The sequence below is a fragment of the Euprymna scolopes genome, chromosome 20 (genome assembly GCF_053919585.1).
Source record: "Euprymna scolopes isolate OS-2025 chromosome 20, ASM5391958v1, whole genome shotgun sequence".
Lineage (NCBI taxonomy): Eukaryota > Metazoa > Mollusca > Cephalopoda > Sepiida > Sepiolidae > Euprymna > Euprymna scolopes.
The window spans coordinates 85060142-85075434 of NC_136501.1; the positions used below are offsets into that span (position 1 = coordinate 85060142).

Genomic DNA, 15293 nt, shown 5'->3' on the forward strand with positions numbered 1-15293 from the left:
AGGTTATGGGCCCAGTCTGCGTCTTTATTTTGATGGATCCAAATCAAAATTCGAATTGTGGCAAGTTAATTTTCTGGGATATCTATGAATCCAAAAGCTACACAAAGTACTACAAACACAACCTGAAAATAGAAACGACCCCGACTTCATTGAAAAGAACGCAACTGTCTTTGCGGAATTAATACAGTGTTTAGATGACCGAAGTCTATCACTGGTAATGAGAGAAGCCCTGGACGACGGCTGCAAAGCATTAAACATATTGAGAGAGCATTATTTATTGAAAGGAAAACCCAAAATTATTTCTTTATACACTGAACTGACCTCTCTAAAACGAATGGAAGCCGAAACTATTACTGATTATTTTATAAGAGCCGAGACAACTGCAAATTCTTTAAAAATGTCTGGTGAAGTTATAAGTGACAGTCTGTTAATTTCCATGGTCCTTAAGGGATTACCGAGTGATTTCAAGCCATTTACCACCGTGATAACCCAGAAAGAAAAACCCATGACTTTTAGCCAATTCAAGGTAGCACTCAGAAGTTACGAAGAAACTGAAAAAATGATCACAGAAAAAAACGAATCCACAAATATCATGAAATTTAAAAATACACACATAAAAACACCAAAATCGAATTATACCCATGCCAGGAATAAAAAACGCAACTTTGCCAAAAGCAGGTTTTTTCCTAAGAAAAGTACAAAAATTATTTGCTATAATTGTGGACGACCTAATCACAAGAGTTTCCAATTATTTGCTATAATTGTGGACGACCTAATCACAAGAGTTTCCAATGTAGACAGGACTCAAAATGGCGACTACATTAAAAATGTAGAGAGCTCTGTTAGCGAACATATATTTTTATTTTCGTGTACATTTGATGCTTCAACAAACAATAATAATTTTCTTGTCGATTGTGGGGCCACGGCACATGTGATTACAAAGGAATCTGATTTTATCAATTTTGATCCCAACTGTAAGCCACAAAATCATTTTGTAGAACTAGCTGACGGGAGTTGAGTCAATGATATTGTTTTGAAAAGAGGCAATGCGAAAATCTCGCTAAAGAACAATAAAGGTGAACTGTGTTTCTGTATTCTAGAAAACGCTCTTCTAATCCCAAAATTTAAACAAAATATATTTTCTGTACAAGCTGCCACAAAACAAGGTGCAAATATAAACTTTAACCCCAATAAATCAAAACTGGTATACTCGAATGGAACTGTATTCGACATTAAAGAAAATGGAAGACTATATTATTTAAATAGCGTAGTCCCATCAAAAACCGCCTGCCATGATCTACAGACATGGCATAAAATTCTTGGACACTGCAATATTCCTGATATCAAAAAGTTGCCGACTGTAGTTGATGGAATGCGAATACAAACATCAAAAACCTTCAACTGCGACGTCTGTACGCAAGGGAAAATGACAAACTATCAAAACAAGATACCAGACAAAAAGGCCAAAAAAATCCTATCAATGGTGCATTGTGACTTGAACGGTCCCGTAGAACCGATGGCCAGAGAACATTATAGATATGTGTTGAATTTCGTAGATGACCATTCATGTTTAATAATGGTTTACTTTTTAAAGAACAAATCTGATACCCTGCTAGCAACTAAGAAATATCTAGCCGACATGGCCCCCTACGGTCCGTAGTAATTAATTGTGATAATCAAGCCAGTATAGTTTTAGCACAGAACACGATAATCAACCAAAGATCTAAGCATATAGATATAAAATACCATTTCAAAAAAAAAACGAGATAAAAAAGGAATCCATTATTTTGAATTACATATCATCGGAACAAAATATCGCTGATGTATTTACGAAACCGGCAACATGGATAAAGCTATGTTTTTTCTCAAAACTTGTTGGTGAATTCCGTACCATTGTCAGAGCGAATACACTTGATTTCACCGTAGGGGGCCATGTCGGCTAGATATTTCTTAATTGCTAGCAGGTTGGTAGCAGAGCGTAGTTTCGATCTACGGACCTCTGTTTATATACCCAACACAAAGACGATAAACTACTGATTTTGGTTTTGTGGGTCGATGATATTTTAATCGCATCAAATTGTGACATAATGTTAACTGATGTTAAGAACAAATTAAGTAAAAGATTCAAAATGACCGATCTTGGCAAAATATCCTGGTTTCTGGGGATAGAATTTACTCAAAGCAAAGGACTTGTTACGATGACTCAATCGAGATACATCGACAAAATACTATTAAAATTTGGAATGGGAGAGTGCAAGAAACACTCTACACCAATCGAAAATGATATTAATAAAAATATACACACAGAATCTGAAATAATAAATGATACACAATATCACGAAATTATAGGTAGTCTTATATATTTAATGACTGCAACCAGGCCCGACATATGCTATACAGTAACAAAACTGTCACAAAAATTATCACGACCGACAATGAAGGATTTAAACAGAGCTAAACAAGTCCTACGTTATTTAAAAGGAACTAAAGAACAGAAGTTAGTATTTAGAAAATCAAGAAATTCCCTAAAATTAGAAGGTTTTTCGGATTCAGACTGGGCAAACGACGAAGATCGCAAGAGTGTATCTGGATATTGTTTCAGACTCTCAGAAAATGGGCCTATTATTTCATGGAAATCTAAAAAGCAACAGATTGTATCTCTCTCTACGTGTGAAGCAGAATTTATCGCGCTCACACACACGACCCAGGAAGCACTCTACCTTAAAAATATCCTGAAGACTATTTTAGAGCCAGAATTGATTACAAGCTCCGTAGTAATTAATTGTGATAATCAAGCCAGTATAGTCTTAGCACAGAACACGATAATCAACCAAAGATCTAAACATATGGATATAAAATACCATTTCATAAAAAAACGAGATAAAAAAGGAATCCATTATTTTGAATTACATATCATCAGAACAAAATATCGCTGATGTATTTACGAAACCGGCGACACGGATAAAGCTACAACGTTTTTTCTCAAAACTTGTTGGTGAATTCGACTGAATAATTTTCTTTTCTTTCACTGCCCTGTATGTATATAGATTTCTATATATTAAAAATACAGACCAGCGAAGTTCCACTTATGAGAAGGCTCTTACTTTTTTGCATGAATATCAGCGGAAACCCCTAGGGATAATGCTCAGAGTATATAGATTTCTATATATAAAAAAAAGAAAAAAAAAAAAATAGTCCTGGACAAGACGTTAAACTGTATCCATTTTATTTGTATTAACACTTTAACCTACTAATACTTTTTGCTTAGAAAAAAAAAAAAATCTTTGTAATTTTCCTTTTTGACATTTGAACACAATTAAAAATGGCGTCTTTTTAAATGCTAAAATTCTAAGATTCAAATGATTTCTAATTTTTGTTATGTCTAAGTGAATATAAAAATATATATTTATTTTTGAGCAGAACAAATACAAGGGACTTCCCCATTATAAAAAATAGGGAGGATGTTGCAATATTTTGGGTGTATAATGGGGTATGATCCCACACAGTCGGACGATTCTATTTATAAACGATGCTGCTAAGAACTGACGAATCAAATTAATTCACGTTCTGCTACCAACCAATCAGAAACCAGAATTGCTTCATAAATATTAAACCTTTTCTGGAGCAATTTCACATGTTCTTTTCCCAGGTTTCGACACGGTAAGAATATTTTGTTCTGTGGAACTGTCTACTACAAACAAGTCACCTCCCAGGACTTGTGTGTAACAGCGAACCATCTGAAACTGTTCTGAAACTCAAAATGGCTTATTACTATTTATTTTATGGAAATCGCAGCAAACAAGGCATGAAGCCACTTGATGTAAAGAAATAAACAGAATAAAAGATAATTATCACAAAAACGATATATGTCTATTGATCTTATTCTTAAAAAAAATCAAGTCTATAGGTAAGAGGAAAACAGTCTGCAGGAAAAGAGTTCCATAAGCCTTCAGATTTAGGAATAAATTTACTAAAATAGGAAACTGTATTATAACGAGTTATAAAAACAAAATATTGGTGAAGACCATTAGACTAATGACTCAAACGAGCTGAAACAAAGGAAGCAGGGAATAGATAAGACAATTCTGAAGAACATATGCCATAATAGTATTTATAGGAAAAACTGAGACTAGCAACATCACATCTGTGTGAGAGATGGTGCAGAGAAGAAGAAAGAGTGAGGACAATTAAATTACAAATATGCACCTAAATCTTATAAAGAACCCCCAAATGAGGCAGAGATTCACCAACCTCAGGTGTGAGAAAGCGTTTGGAATGATAGAGAAAACCAACTTCACAAGAGGCAGAAAGAGCTGTGGATGTGTTCTATATTCCTGATTCTGATACAATTACCGATTCTGATTCTTTTTAAATCTCTCATCATAGAGTTGTTTTGGTGGGTGGGGAAGGTGCAGATTACATGTAAAACTCATATAATATGGGCATATATTTTCGTAAACATAAAAACACACTGGTGTGAGTGATCTATAAATTTTAGTTTTACTGGTTATTTAAAATCAATATCATTTCATCTTTAATTAATGGAAAATTAAGTTTTAAACAAACAAAAACAATTAAAAGAATATTTTTTTTGTGTCAGAAAATAGGCATAAATTTTTCAAATACCAATTACCCCCAAAGTGCTGATGTTTTTAAAATTCCCAATTCCAATTAATCATCCTAACACTTTACTTTGAAAAGATTGTATTTTTTTGCATCATATAGTGTTGTTGGCATGGAAATCAGCCAATGATATCATGAATAGGCCGCCCCAGGAAGGTGTATCAATCTTCTGTTAACTTTAATAATACAAACTTGATATTGAATTATATGAAGTTTGATTTTGATTCCTCATACTATATTTTTTCTCTTTTTCGTTTTTTAAAGAATGGATGAAAAAAATCCATTCTACAGAAATCCTGAATACCGACGAATGAGCGTTGAGATTATTCGAGATGCCAAGAAAACAATCCATTCTCTTTCTACAAAACGTCCATTCACTCCTCGGGATGAGAAACGGACATTGTTTGGTGAAGGTAGCGATCGCAACCCTGATGCACGACCGGCCAGTATTTACAGGTATTCATGATTGAGATTCATGCATATTCAACCAAGAAACAAAATATGTTTGTTTTTAAAGAATTGTTTTGTGTATAATTTTATACAAAAAAAAAAACAATCTTACAGAATTTATGTAGAAATACAATATATATATATATATATAATATATATATATATATATATATATATATAAACTAAGCAGAAAAACTTGGAGGAGGAATTTACTAATCAAGGGAAAAGCAAATTCCAAAACCAAATATAAATATAATTACTTTAGAGTATTCTGCTGAATAATAAAAACTTTTTGTAAAGTAAATTTCTACTTTACAGCTCTGTTCTTCTTATTATTTAAATATATATATATATATATATATATATATATATATATATATATATATATATATATATAAAATTCAAGATAAACTCTGTGAATTAGAAATTACAAAAAATCCTCCTTATGCCATGGAGTTTCAAAGAATGGCTGTTATCTTCAGAGGAAACTGCATGCCTGTGGAATTGTCTTCTGTTTTCCTGCTTTCCAGCTGACTACTATATGGTTGTCTTCAAGTCTAACGTAAACAAGTTCTTGATTAGCTGTTCCACATGTTAACAAATTCACCGAATTTCCATTTACTAATGGTTACTATATTGTTCAATTTCTACTGTACACTCTTTAACCCTTATCCTGGAGTGGCCTCTTGGCCTTGATAATTGGTGATGCCTATGTAAAAAAAAAAAGGGAAAGTAGTTAATAAAATGATATTCATAGGCAGGCTATAAAGTTTTCTGGTCTGCACATAAATTGAAAACTACTAATCATGAAAGAAGTCATATTCATACGAAAGTTTATAATAATGCAGAAATGTATAGAAGAATATTCCAAATTAAGTCCAGGCTCGATGAAGAAAAATAGAAAAATGTGGTACAATCCAAAGAAAAATGTTGATTAGTCAGATGTAGAGATGCACATGAAATAGTCCAATAGAAATTATTATGATCCAAGTGGTTTAAAGGTAAATATAAATAAATTCCAAAAGTTAAGATATGCAGGAACTGTTATTGGCTTCCTGATGAGAAAGAAAAACCGTGACAACAGGTGACAAAAATAAAATGAAATGAAATATGCTAAAAATTAAAAACAGAAAAATAATGTTATAAGGATTGGCCAGACGTTCTACTTTTAGAACAAATCCAAATTAGTTGCTAAGCTTAAGATGTAAACATGATATCTAATTGGAACAGGAAGAAGACTTGATTTTTTAGACTGATAGATGAAAATAGGTGGGTGGAAAAGGATTATATATCATATGTTGCAAAGACTTCTATGATCACAAGGTCACTATATACAACATATACATACATAAATAGCTATACAAATACCCACATAAGCAGATACATATGGATACACAAATCCTCAAAAATACAACCAAAGTAACCCTCTTCACTAGCCACTTAAAGTCAGTAATTATGCTTAACATGACTTGAAGTAAGACAGATATAACAAATCCATCTAATACAATCAATAATACCCCCCCAAGCAATATAATCTCAACCCACAGATCAATCATAATCACTCAAGCCCACGTAATCATTTGAGGCAAAAGAAAAGCATCTGGTTCATCCCCTCCTTCTAGCACAAATGTCAAAACTAGTATTAGGTATGCTAGGAATCTTTTTAAGATATAGCACTATCCTAAATAAAAATTCAGTTAAGATTTTCTACTCCACTATGCCATATCTGGCACAAATAATAATCACATCAACTAATAAGAAAATCAAAATAGCTCAAACAATCCTTAGAGCTAATTGTAACTGCCAAATTAAGCAGCAATACCAAATGACTGCATTCATAAATACGTTATATATTCATGTACCATAACTGAGTTACCACCATATTCATTCACATATATGCTAATTCCCCATCAATCAAATATTAACAATTCAGCTCCTATAAATGAACCAAATATTTTACCCAATATGATTGAAACTGATTGAGCTACATTATTGGTTTCTGTGAAGAATGGTGGTTTATTTATTAGCGACCGCAACCAGATAGTTGCATCCCATTCCAAGTGTGATGTGATCAAGCTATGCATCACAAAGGGTTGTTTGAAATTCTATATTAGTTTTTGAGTTTGACATAAAAGTGCTCCTGAAGAAGGTCAGAAGTTACATTAACTAAAATGTTGTGAAAACAACAATGAAGATGCAAACAATAATCTAAATAATCCAAATAATACAAATTATCAATCCTCATCTAAAAAAAATCTAGATGCAAATGGCTGTATTGTAAATTGAAAAAATTTGTCTCTTACTGATAAAGAAAAAAAAATGATAATTTTAAAAATGTTTATTTTTTATTTACTATTTTTTTAACTACACAGATTAAAATCCTTATATCACAGAATTTAATTGATGTTGAAATGTCTTTTTTTACTTATTTTAGTATTGGACCTCGACATTTTGAGGGGGTTGAATCACGACCTGTTTCAGGAACCCGATTGTCTCCCATCAGCCATGTAAGTAACAATATTACCTGTCTGTTATTGTATATCAATACACACTTGCATCTCCATCTTTTTTCTCCATCTACTATCTTCTTCATCATCATCTTTTTTTTGTCTTCTCTTTTCTAAAATAAGAATTGTACATAATAAAGTAAAGTTGGTCTGTTTGTCAATTTTTGTGATTGAAAGCTTTCACTTGGCGGGGCGGGGGCATCATCATTTACTTAGCAAGGGAAAATTAATTTGAATAATTCGTTTGAGAAATTATTTTATTTGACTAGAATAATTTTTAAAAAGATTTCGTCTTTAGAAAAGGGTAAACAATACTGTATTCATCAGTACAAAGTTATTTCCCTTTGTTTAGTTTAATTTTTTTATTTATTTTTAAATGGTAATTAACAGTGTTTGGTATACTTTTCACCTTTATTTAAAAATTAACGAAGGGCGCCTGACCTTGCATGAATATATTTTAATTAATGCAGATTTTGTATTTATTATTACGGAGCCAATTCTCTATTGAATATTACATGTAATTGATGCTGAGTTCAAAGTTAAAAAAAAAAATAACTTGATGTCATCAGCTAGAATCAAAACGCTCCAACCACATTCCTACTATTTAAGTTATTAACACGTTACGATAAGAAAGATTTAAAATTAAACTACTTCAAGCTATAAATGAATTTGCACAAAAGTAATAAAATATTTTGGCAAGTTGAAATGAATAATTTGCATTTCAGTGTTATGTGACTAGTAGTTTAAGAGTTTATTGGTAAAATAGTTTCACAAAGATACTGTTTTATTTATATAGAAGACACAATATCTTTTGAAGATTTCAGTCAAATAAATTATTAATGAAAGCAAAAATAATCTCAGTCAATGCCGGTAGGACAGGTACCATGCAATAAAGATTTTTCCTTATATTAGCAGCTATAATATAAATCTTACCTGTCTGTTTAAATGTATGCATGTATGTATGTTTGTATGTCTGCCTTAAACTTTTGACAGAGACGGTTTTTCATGTGATTGGTATAATTTTGAAGCTCAACCCTTTGGATGACAAATGTCGAAAAATTGGCTAAAAACATTAATTCCTTCACCCTTAACTGGGCGCTTTTTTACAAGGAGGGGTTGCTTTTTTGCTGGTATTTTCGGAAGTCATCCCCTTCAGTTGACTAGCCTTAATTTAAACCTTCACCACTTCAGGTTTGATGATGGACGCAATGGCAAAAACGTCACGTTTTTTTTTTTGCTTTTGCTTTCTTTTCCACCTTCGCATCACGGGTTCGAGCCTGTCTGCCTACTACCACTTTTTTTTTTTTTTTTTTTTTTTTTTTTGCTCAACACACACACCTCTAAACACCCGGGCAATGCCGGGCACCCAGCCAGGCTAGTAAATATTAAAAGAAAAAACAATTATTATTTATTCTGGTAAATTCAATAAAAAAAATAAAATCATTAAACAAACAAGGCTGTACTTGACTATCTTCATTATTCAGGTTACTTGAAATCAACAGCATGAAATAATGGGTTTTGGTTGAAGGTGTTTATCTATTCCTAAGAGATTAATTTGCAGTAGGAATTAACCAAAGTTAATCTATCCATCTAAAATATCTCCTTTTGGTTGGTAGGAAGATTATCTCCCACATTAATAATTAACCTTTTGTCTAACTTTACTCTTCTGGACATACAAGTAAATATGAAGTACATAATTCATGAATTATAAATAAAATCAGTTTTGATATAAAGCAAACGGAATTCTGCCAAACGGTAATCTGATAATGCATATTATGTATTGTAAAATTACATTCACAGTTATAGTTTACTGTTGTTTACTTTTAGCTTCATTATAAAATCATGTATAAAATTTACCCTCTAAGAAAGTTAAAAAGAAAAAATTAATCATTCACAATGAGAAAAATGGTTTTTATCCTATTTTACCCTTTCAATATTACTATTTTTATAAAGCTATCCTAAAGCAAAATTCTATTTTTATTATGCCTCAAAATTTTTGATGTGAACACATAGATCTTTTGCAAAATATAACTAATAGTACAAAATTTATTTTGGTAGCATAATTAGCCACCAAATTATAACCATCCAAAGTTTGCTTGAAATTAAAAACATTTGCCATGCTATTAATGCATAAGTTAATTTTCACACTGTTATAGAGCAAGCTGATAAACTTATTTCAAGAATAATGGACTATAAATATAGTTACATCTAACACATTATTCATGGTAGTTATGGCCTCAGAATCATGACGTATACTTCTGTAACATAGTTTTGCTGTTAATTATATTAACTGTATTTGTCTTGATTATTACAGAAATACAATGCTACTACACATAGTGTTTGAGAATATTATGAGAGGATTGACTAAATTTAATGGAATGAATAAAACTTGATTACTTATAGGGATGATTTATGAAAAGGATTTATTGATATTGGATTTGAAGATGACTTTGTTGTAATCCTTAAGGAACTGATTCCATGAATCCTAAGGAAACTGGAAACGTACAACAGAGTTATTTCCCTTATAGTGCTCTCCACCATTTTAGCAGGCATGATTCTATGTAAAACATCACAAAAATGCAGTAATTTACATTTTTAAAATGAAGAATAAATCATAATACTCACAATTAATCTCATGACATATATAAGCAGATGACACAACTGTTCATGGTTGCATTTTGAAGAATATTGGTGATCAAGATTTTGCTGATTCTCTCTCTTCTTTTTTGCCTTCCATTCTAACGGATGGTCATGGCCAAATAAATCCTCTAGCTTCTGTAAGAATGTGTCTCTAGAGTTGATTAATCAAAATAATAATCCGTGTATGAAGAATGCAACAGACCTTTTGATTTTAGACGGTGACTTGTCCTCTGTCTGGAGGACATGATGACTAAAGCGGGATCACTGAGAAACCAGCCAAAAAAAAAAAACAAGTTATGATTTAAATTGAATTTCTACTTATGTTTTTTAATAACTAAATCTATTATAAGCAAATGGCTGATATGCAACACATGGAAGCCAAGCCCCTTTTTTAAAGGTGATGAAAAAAAAGGGTTCATTTCTTTTATATTCTTGGTTGTCATTTGAAGTGTGAGATTTTAAGGGTTGCTTCTTAATTCAAATCAAAATTTTTATTTGTCTTCTAATTCTTCAGCCACCAAATTTACCATCTGATTTAGAATCCAAACTGTTATCCCCAAAACCACCACCAGAAGAAAGCAAACCTCCTAGAGGTAAAGGATCTCGTCTGCACCCAAAGTTAATGACGGCATCATATGTGGATGATAGAAATGAAGAAGCAGGTCAGTATTTTGAAGAGTTTATCCGACAGAATTATCTTTTCCATGTTAACCATTGAATTTTCTTATTCACAAAAATTAGATTCAAATTTTTTCTTTGTCTTGGTGAACAACTAGTTGTTTGATGTGCCTTAAATAAGTTTCCAGACTTTTATTGATAGTACACACATGAAACTCTAGTCCTTTCGAAGTAATCTCCTCTAGTTGCAATGCACTTATGGTACCATTTCAACAACTTCTGGAAGGCCCCATGGAAGTCCTCTTGTGTGAGCGTGTCAGTGACCCTCATCACAGCCTCTTTCATCTCTTCAATCGTCTCATAATGACAGCCTGTAAGGTTTTCCTTGTGCTTAGGGAATAACAAAAAGTTACAGGGAGAGTGAAGAACTGTTTTGATGCTCATCTTGGTCAAATAGTCTGTACAAGGATGGAACACCCTTGGACAATTTTCTTTGCGCAAATCTTCCGCATCTTCAGTTTCTTGCGAATAATTGTGTGTACAGTTCCCACACTGATTTCAAACTATGCACTTATTGTCTCTATAGACACACAGCGGTCCTTACCCATGAAATTCTTATTTGGCTAATGAACTCTGGTGTTCTAATTTCTTTACTCCTCCCACACCTCTCATCATCTATCACAGACACCTTGCCTTCCTTGAATCTCTTATGCCACTAAAAATAATGGTGCTTGATTCATGCAAAATTGTCCAAAAGCAGTCTAAAGCATTCCATATGTTTCTGTGGCATTTTTTCCAAATTTAAAACAGAATTTTATTGCATATTGTTCTTAAGTGTCCTCACGTCCAGATTGCATTTTTGAAATTCACCAGTTATGACAAGGTTGTAAGGTGTATTCCAATTCTTGCCGTAGCTGTTCATTTGGACCAGAAATCATAAAAATTGGTCAGTCATCTCATAAGATGTATAGCAATAACATACTGAATTTTATTTTCTCTACCGTTCCCCCTCAAGTCAAGACTGTACTTTAATCGGTCATGTCTCTCATTAGATAGTAACGCCCAAATTCCTGTGTTTGGTGACTGTAATGTTCACCATAAAAACTGGCTTGGTTTCTCAAGTTACACAAATGCAGCTGGATGCCCTACTGACAGGTTCTCTATAGCCCATTCCCTCACACAGGCAGTCTTGTCCCCAACTTGCCTCCCCAATAGTGACCACCAGCAAGCTTCACTCTAGACCTATTCCTGACCACAGTACCCAAGGATTATGTAACTAATGCCCACAGTCCGCTTGGGAATGCAGACCACTTAGTGGTATCATTAAACATTGCATTCAAATCTCAACCCCAAGGTGAGGAACCATTGCTCAAAGCTAGATAATACAAAAGGGCTGACTGGAAGAACATATCAGAGACGCCCCATGGACCAATATCTTCTCTCTCTCTGTTGAACAGTGTGCCAATGAGACAGTTGAATGGTGCAAAGTGGGCATTGAAGCATATGTCCCCCCCCCCCACAGAAGCATTATAGCAAGCCCCACTGCTTCACTACAGATTGCGTAGCTGCTATTGCACAAAGACAACATGCACACCACCGGTTCGTATGTCAGAAGTCAAGTGCAAATAGACAAAAATTTATAAATGCTAAAAATCATTGTAAGAGAATAATAACCACAGCCAAATTAAACATGCTGAAATAATCAGGGAATGCATAGAATCGCAGAAGTGAATAAAGGACACTCACTAATTCCCCCAGTATCCAACAACCAGAAGATTGCATGTACAGCAACCGAAAAGGCAGAACTGCTGTTAACGGGCATCTCTCCCCCCCTCTCTCTGGCTTTCTTACTCTTTCTATTTTCTCTCTCTGTGTCTCTATAAGAGAATAGAGAGGGAGAGAGAGAGAGAGGTGAGTAAACGTGGAGGTAGACACGTTTACCAGAACCAAAGGTCAGCTGACCAAATTACGTATGTGTGACGTGGTTGGCTAGATCTGAGAGATTTGATTTGAGCTTTGAAGAAGACGGACGTTTTCCGTGGTCTCCCCCCTCTTAACTGGGGAGGGGGGAGACGAACGCTGACGTGTGTGAAGAAGAACCACACAAGCAGATTTCACTTTACACCTGCTGCAGGACCTCTGGGGAAAGTGAAATAAAAACTATAAAACCATTTCATCGTCTTGGAGTGATAAATCTTCGTCAAACAGGTATCAAGTCTCCCTCCAGGATGAGAAATTGCCAGATGGTTCAACAGCGAGAAACAGAGGTAGGTTCAGAAATTACATGTCACACACACGATTCCCTTTATGATAATCAAACACACAACCATTTATATTAGAGACAATCACACGGAATCTTTCTTATGTTATATAGAAAACGTAAAATGTGCCCCTAAATGAAGAACTCTATATAACATATTCAAATGTAACGAAAGCTCAATTTGGTACCCCTCAAGGATAACCTCGATGATAACGAATATATAACACTGCCTGTTCTGCAATTTGCCTGCAACTCCACTTTAGAGCCAACAAACAACTCCCTCCCAAATTTCCTTATGTGGACGGAAGCCACAACTGATGATCTGAAAATCACCTCTTCTTGTGTCCACGATATTAGAAGAAACTTGGACACCTCCAAGGCGTGTGGGCCTGATCTCATCCCTTCTATACTAATTAGGAAATGCTCAGCTGAGCTAGCCCTTGGTACTTTCCAAACTCTACAAAAAATGCCTTGCTGGTACCAGTGTACAAAAATTCTGGTGAAAGGACTGACCCTCTCAATTATTGCTCTATCAGTCTCCTCCTTTTTCTCTAAAATCTTTGAGACACTAATCAATAAAACACTAGTCCACCACCTAGCAAAAGCTAATTTTCTCTCTGACAAACAGTATGTATATAGGCAATGTTGTTCTACTGCAGATATTTTAACAGTCATCCCTGAACGCATATACCATGCATTGGATAAGGCGGGTGAAGCCCAGGCTGTATGTAGCCCTCGATACATCCAAGGCCTTTGATAAAGACTGGCATGAAGAGCTGCTAATGAAAATCAAATCATATGGTATAACTGGACGAATACTAAATATAATTAGACAATAGGACCATCCAAGTTGTCATTGATGGACGTTCATCCATGCAGCATAACTTTAATGCAGATGTGCCTCAGGGGTCGATCCTTACACCACTATTATTATTTCTGATATTTATCAACAACCTCCCCGATAATATTGAGTCCCAGATGGGTATATTTGCTGATGATACAACGCTCTATAATGTGCATGAGGGGAAAAAACGGATGTACACAAATCCAAGACGATGGCTGAATCTTTAGTAAATGACCTGCAGACCATTGTGAAATGGGGATGAAAATGGAAGGTAACAATGCTTGTAAGACTAAGCTGTTATCCTTTAACAGTTACAATAAGCCTCTCCAACCATGGATATCCATGATTTTTTCCTTCAAACTCCTCGGCTTAATATTCACGAGAAATATGAACTGGAACAAAGATATTGAGGACATTGCAAAAACTGTTGCGAGGAAGGTGGACTCCCTCTATTGTGCTAGAAAACTGCTCACAATTGAGAGTATCCTGTATCTCTACAAGGCCACCATTCACCCATGCATGGAGTATTGTTGCCACATCTGAGCTGGTGCATCTATCACTAGCCTCTCCCTCTGGAATAAGGTCCAGAAAAGGGTCTGCAATCTAATAGGTCCCACTTTGTCAACTAGGCTCCAACCCCTGTCCCATCACCACAATATTGCATCCCTGTGCCTGTTTTACAAGTATTTTAATGGAATTTGCTCTGATAAACTCATTGCACTTGTTCCCCCTCAACATACATAGTCTCGACAAACCTGCTTGACAACAAAATCACACCCATTCCCTGTTGAGGTCCCTCTTTCCTAGAATGGCTAGACTTCTGAATTTTCTTCCTGCTGCCTGCTTCCCAAACTGTACTGACATGCAGAAGTTCAAATGTAACGTAAACCAACATCTTCATTTTTCTTAGGCATGGTTCAATTAGTGGCCCCTTACATCCAAGTGGCTTTGTGCCTCGTTTGGGGTGAAGAAAAAAAAAATTATTGAAGGCATCCCGTACATACTCAGCATTACCTGAGAGTCTTTTAACTGTCTTTTGTTTAATTTGTTATATAGCAAATATATATTATTAATAGTATTTTAGAAGTTAAATTACTGTTACATAATGTAAGACGCTATATGAATGGAGAAGTTTGAGTGACACGTAGAGGTGAGAAGTTGATGAAATCATGTGACTTCTGGGCAGACGACACTTCAAACAAATCAGATGTATAAAAGGTACCATCCTCTGTAGGGGAAGGGACACACAATGTAAATAGCCACATCTGGGCAGGAGCTGCTAAAAACAGCCTATCCTGCCTTGAGAGAGTACAAAATAGGCTTCATGGTTTAGTGGGGGATGCCCTTTTCT

At 34.4% G+C, this 15293-nt stretch overlaps 1 protein-coding gene across 1 annotated transcript in view; it reads left to right on the forward strand.

Annotated features, from left to right (window-relative positions):
* Positions 1–15293, forward strand: part of LOC145241512 (armadillo repeat-containing protein 2-like) — a 102938-nt gene that overhangs the window by 10075 nt on the left and 77570 nt on the right. Inside the window, exons 2-4 of the mRNA XM_080104552.1 lie at positions 4888–5079; positions 7508–7580; positions 10735–10882. Of these exons, the coding sequence (XP_079960678.1) occupies positions 4889–5079; positions 7508–7580; positions 10735–10882 (412 nt within the window). The 5' untranslated portion in view covers position 4888. The remainder of the gene's footprint in view (positions 1–4887; positions 5080–7507; positions 7581–10734; positions 10883–15293) is intronic.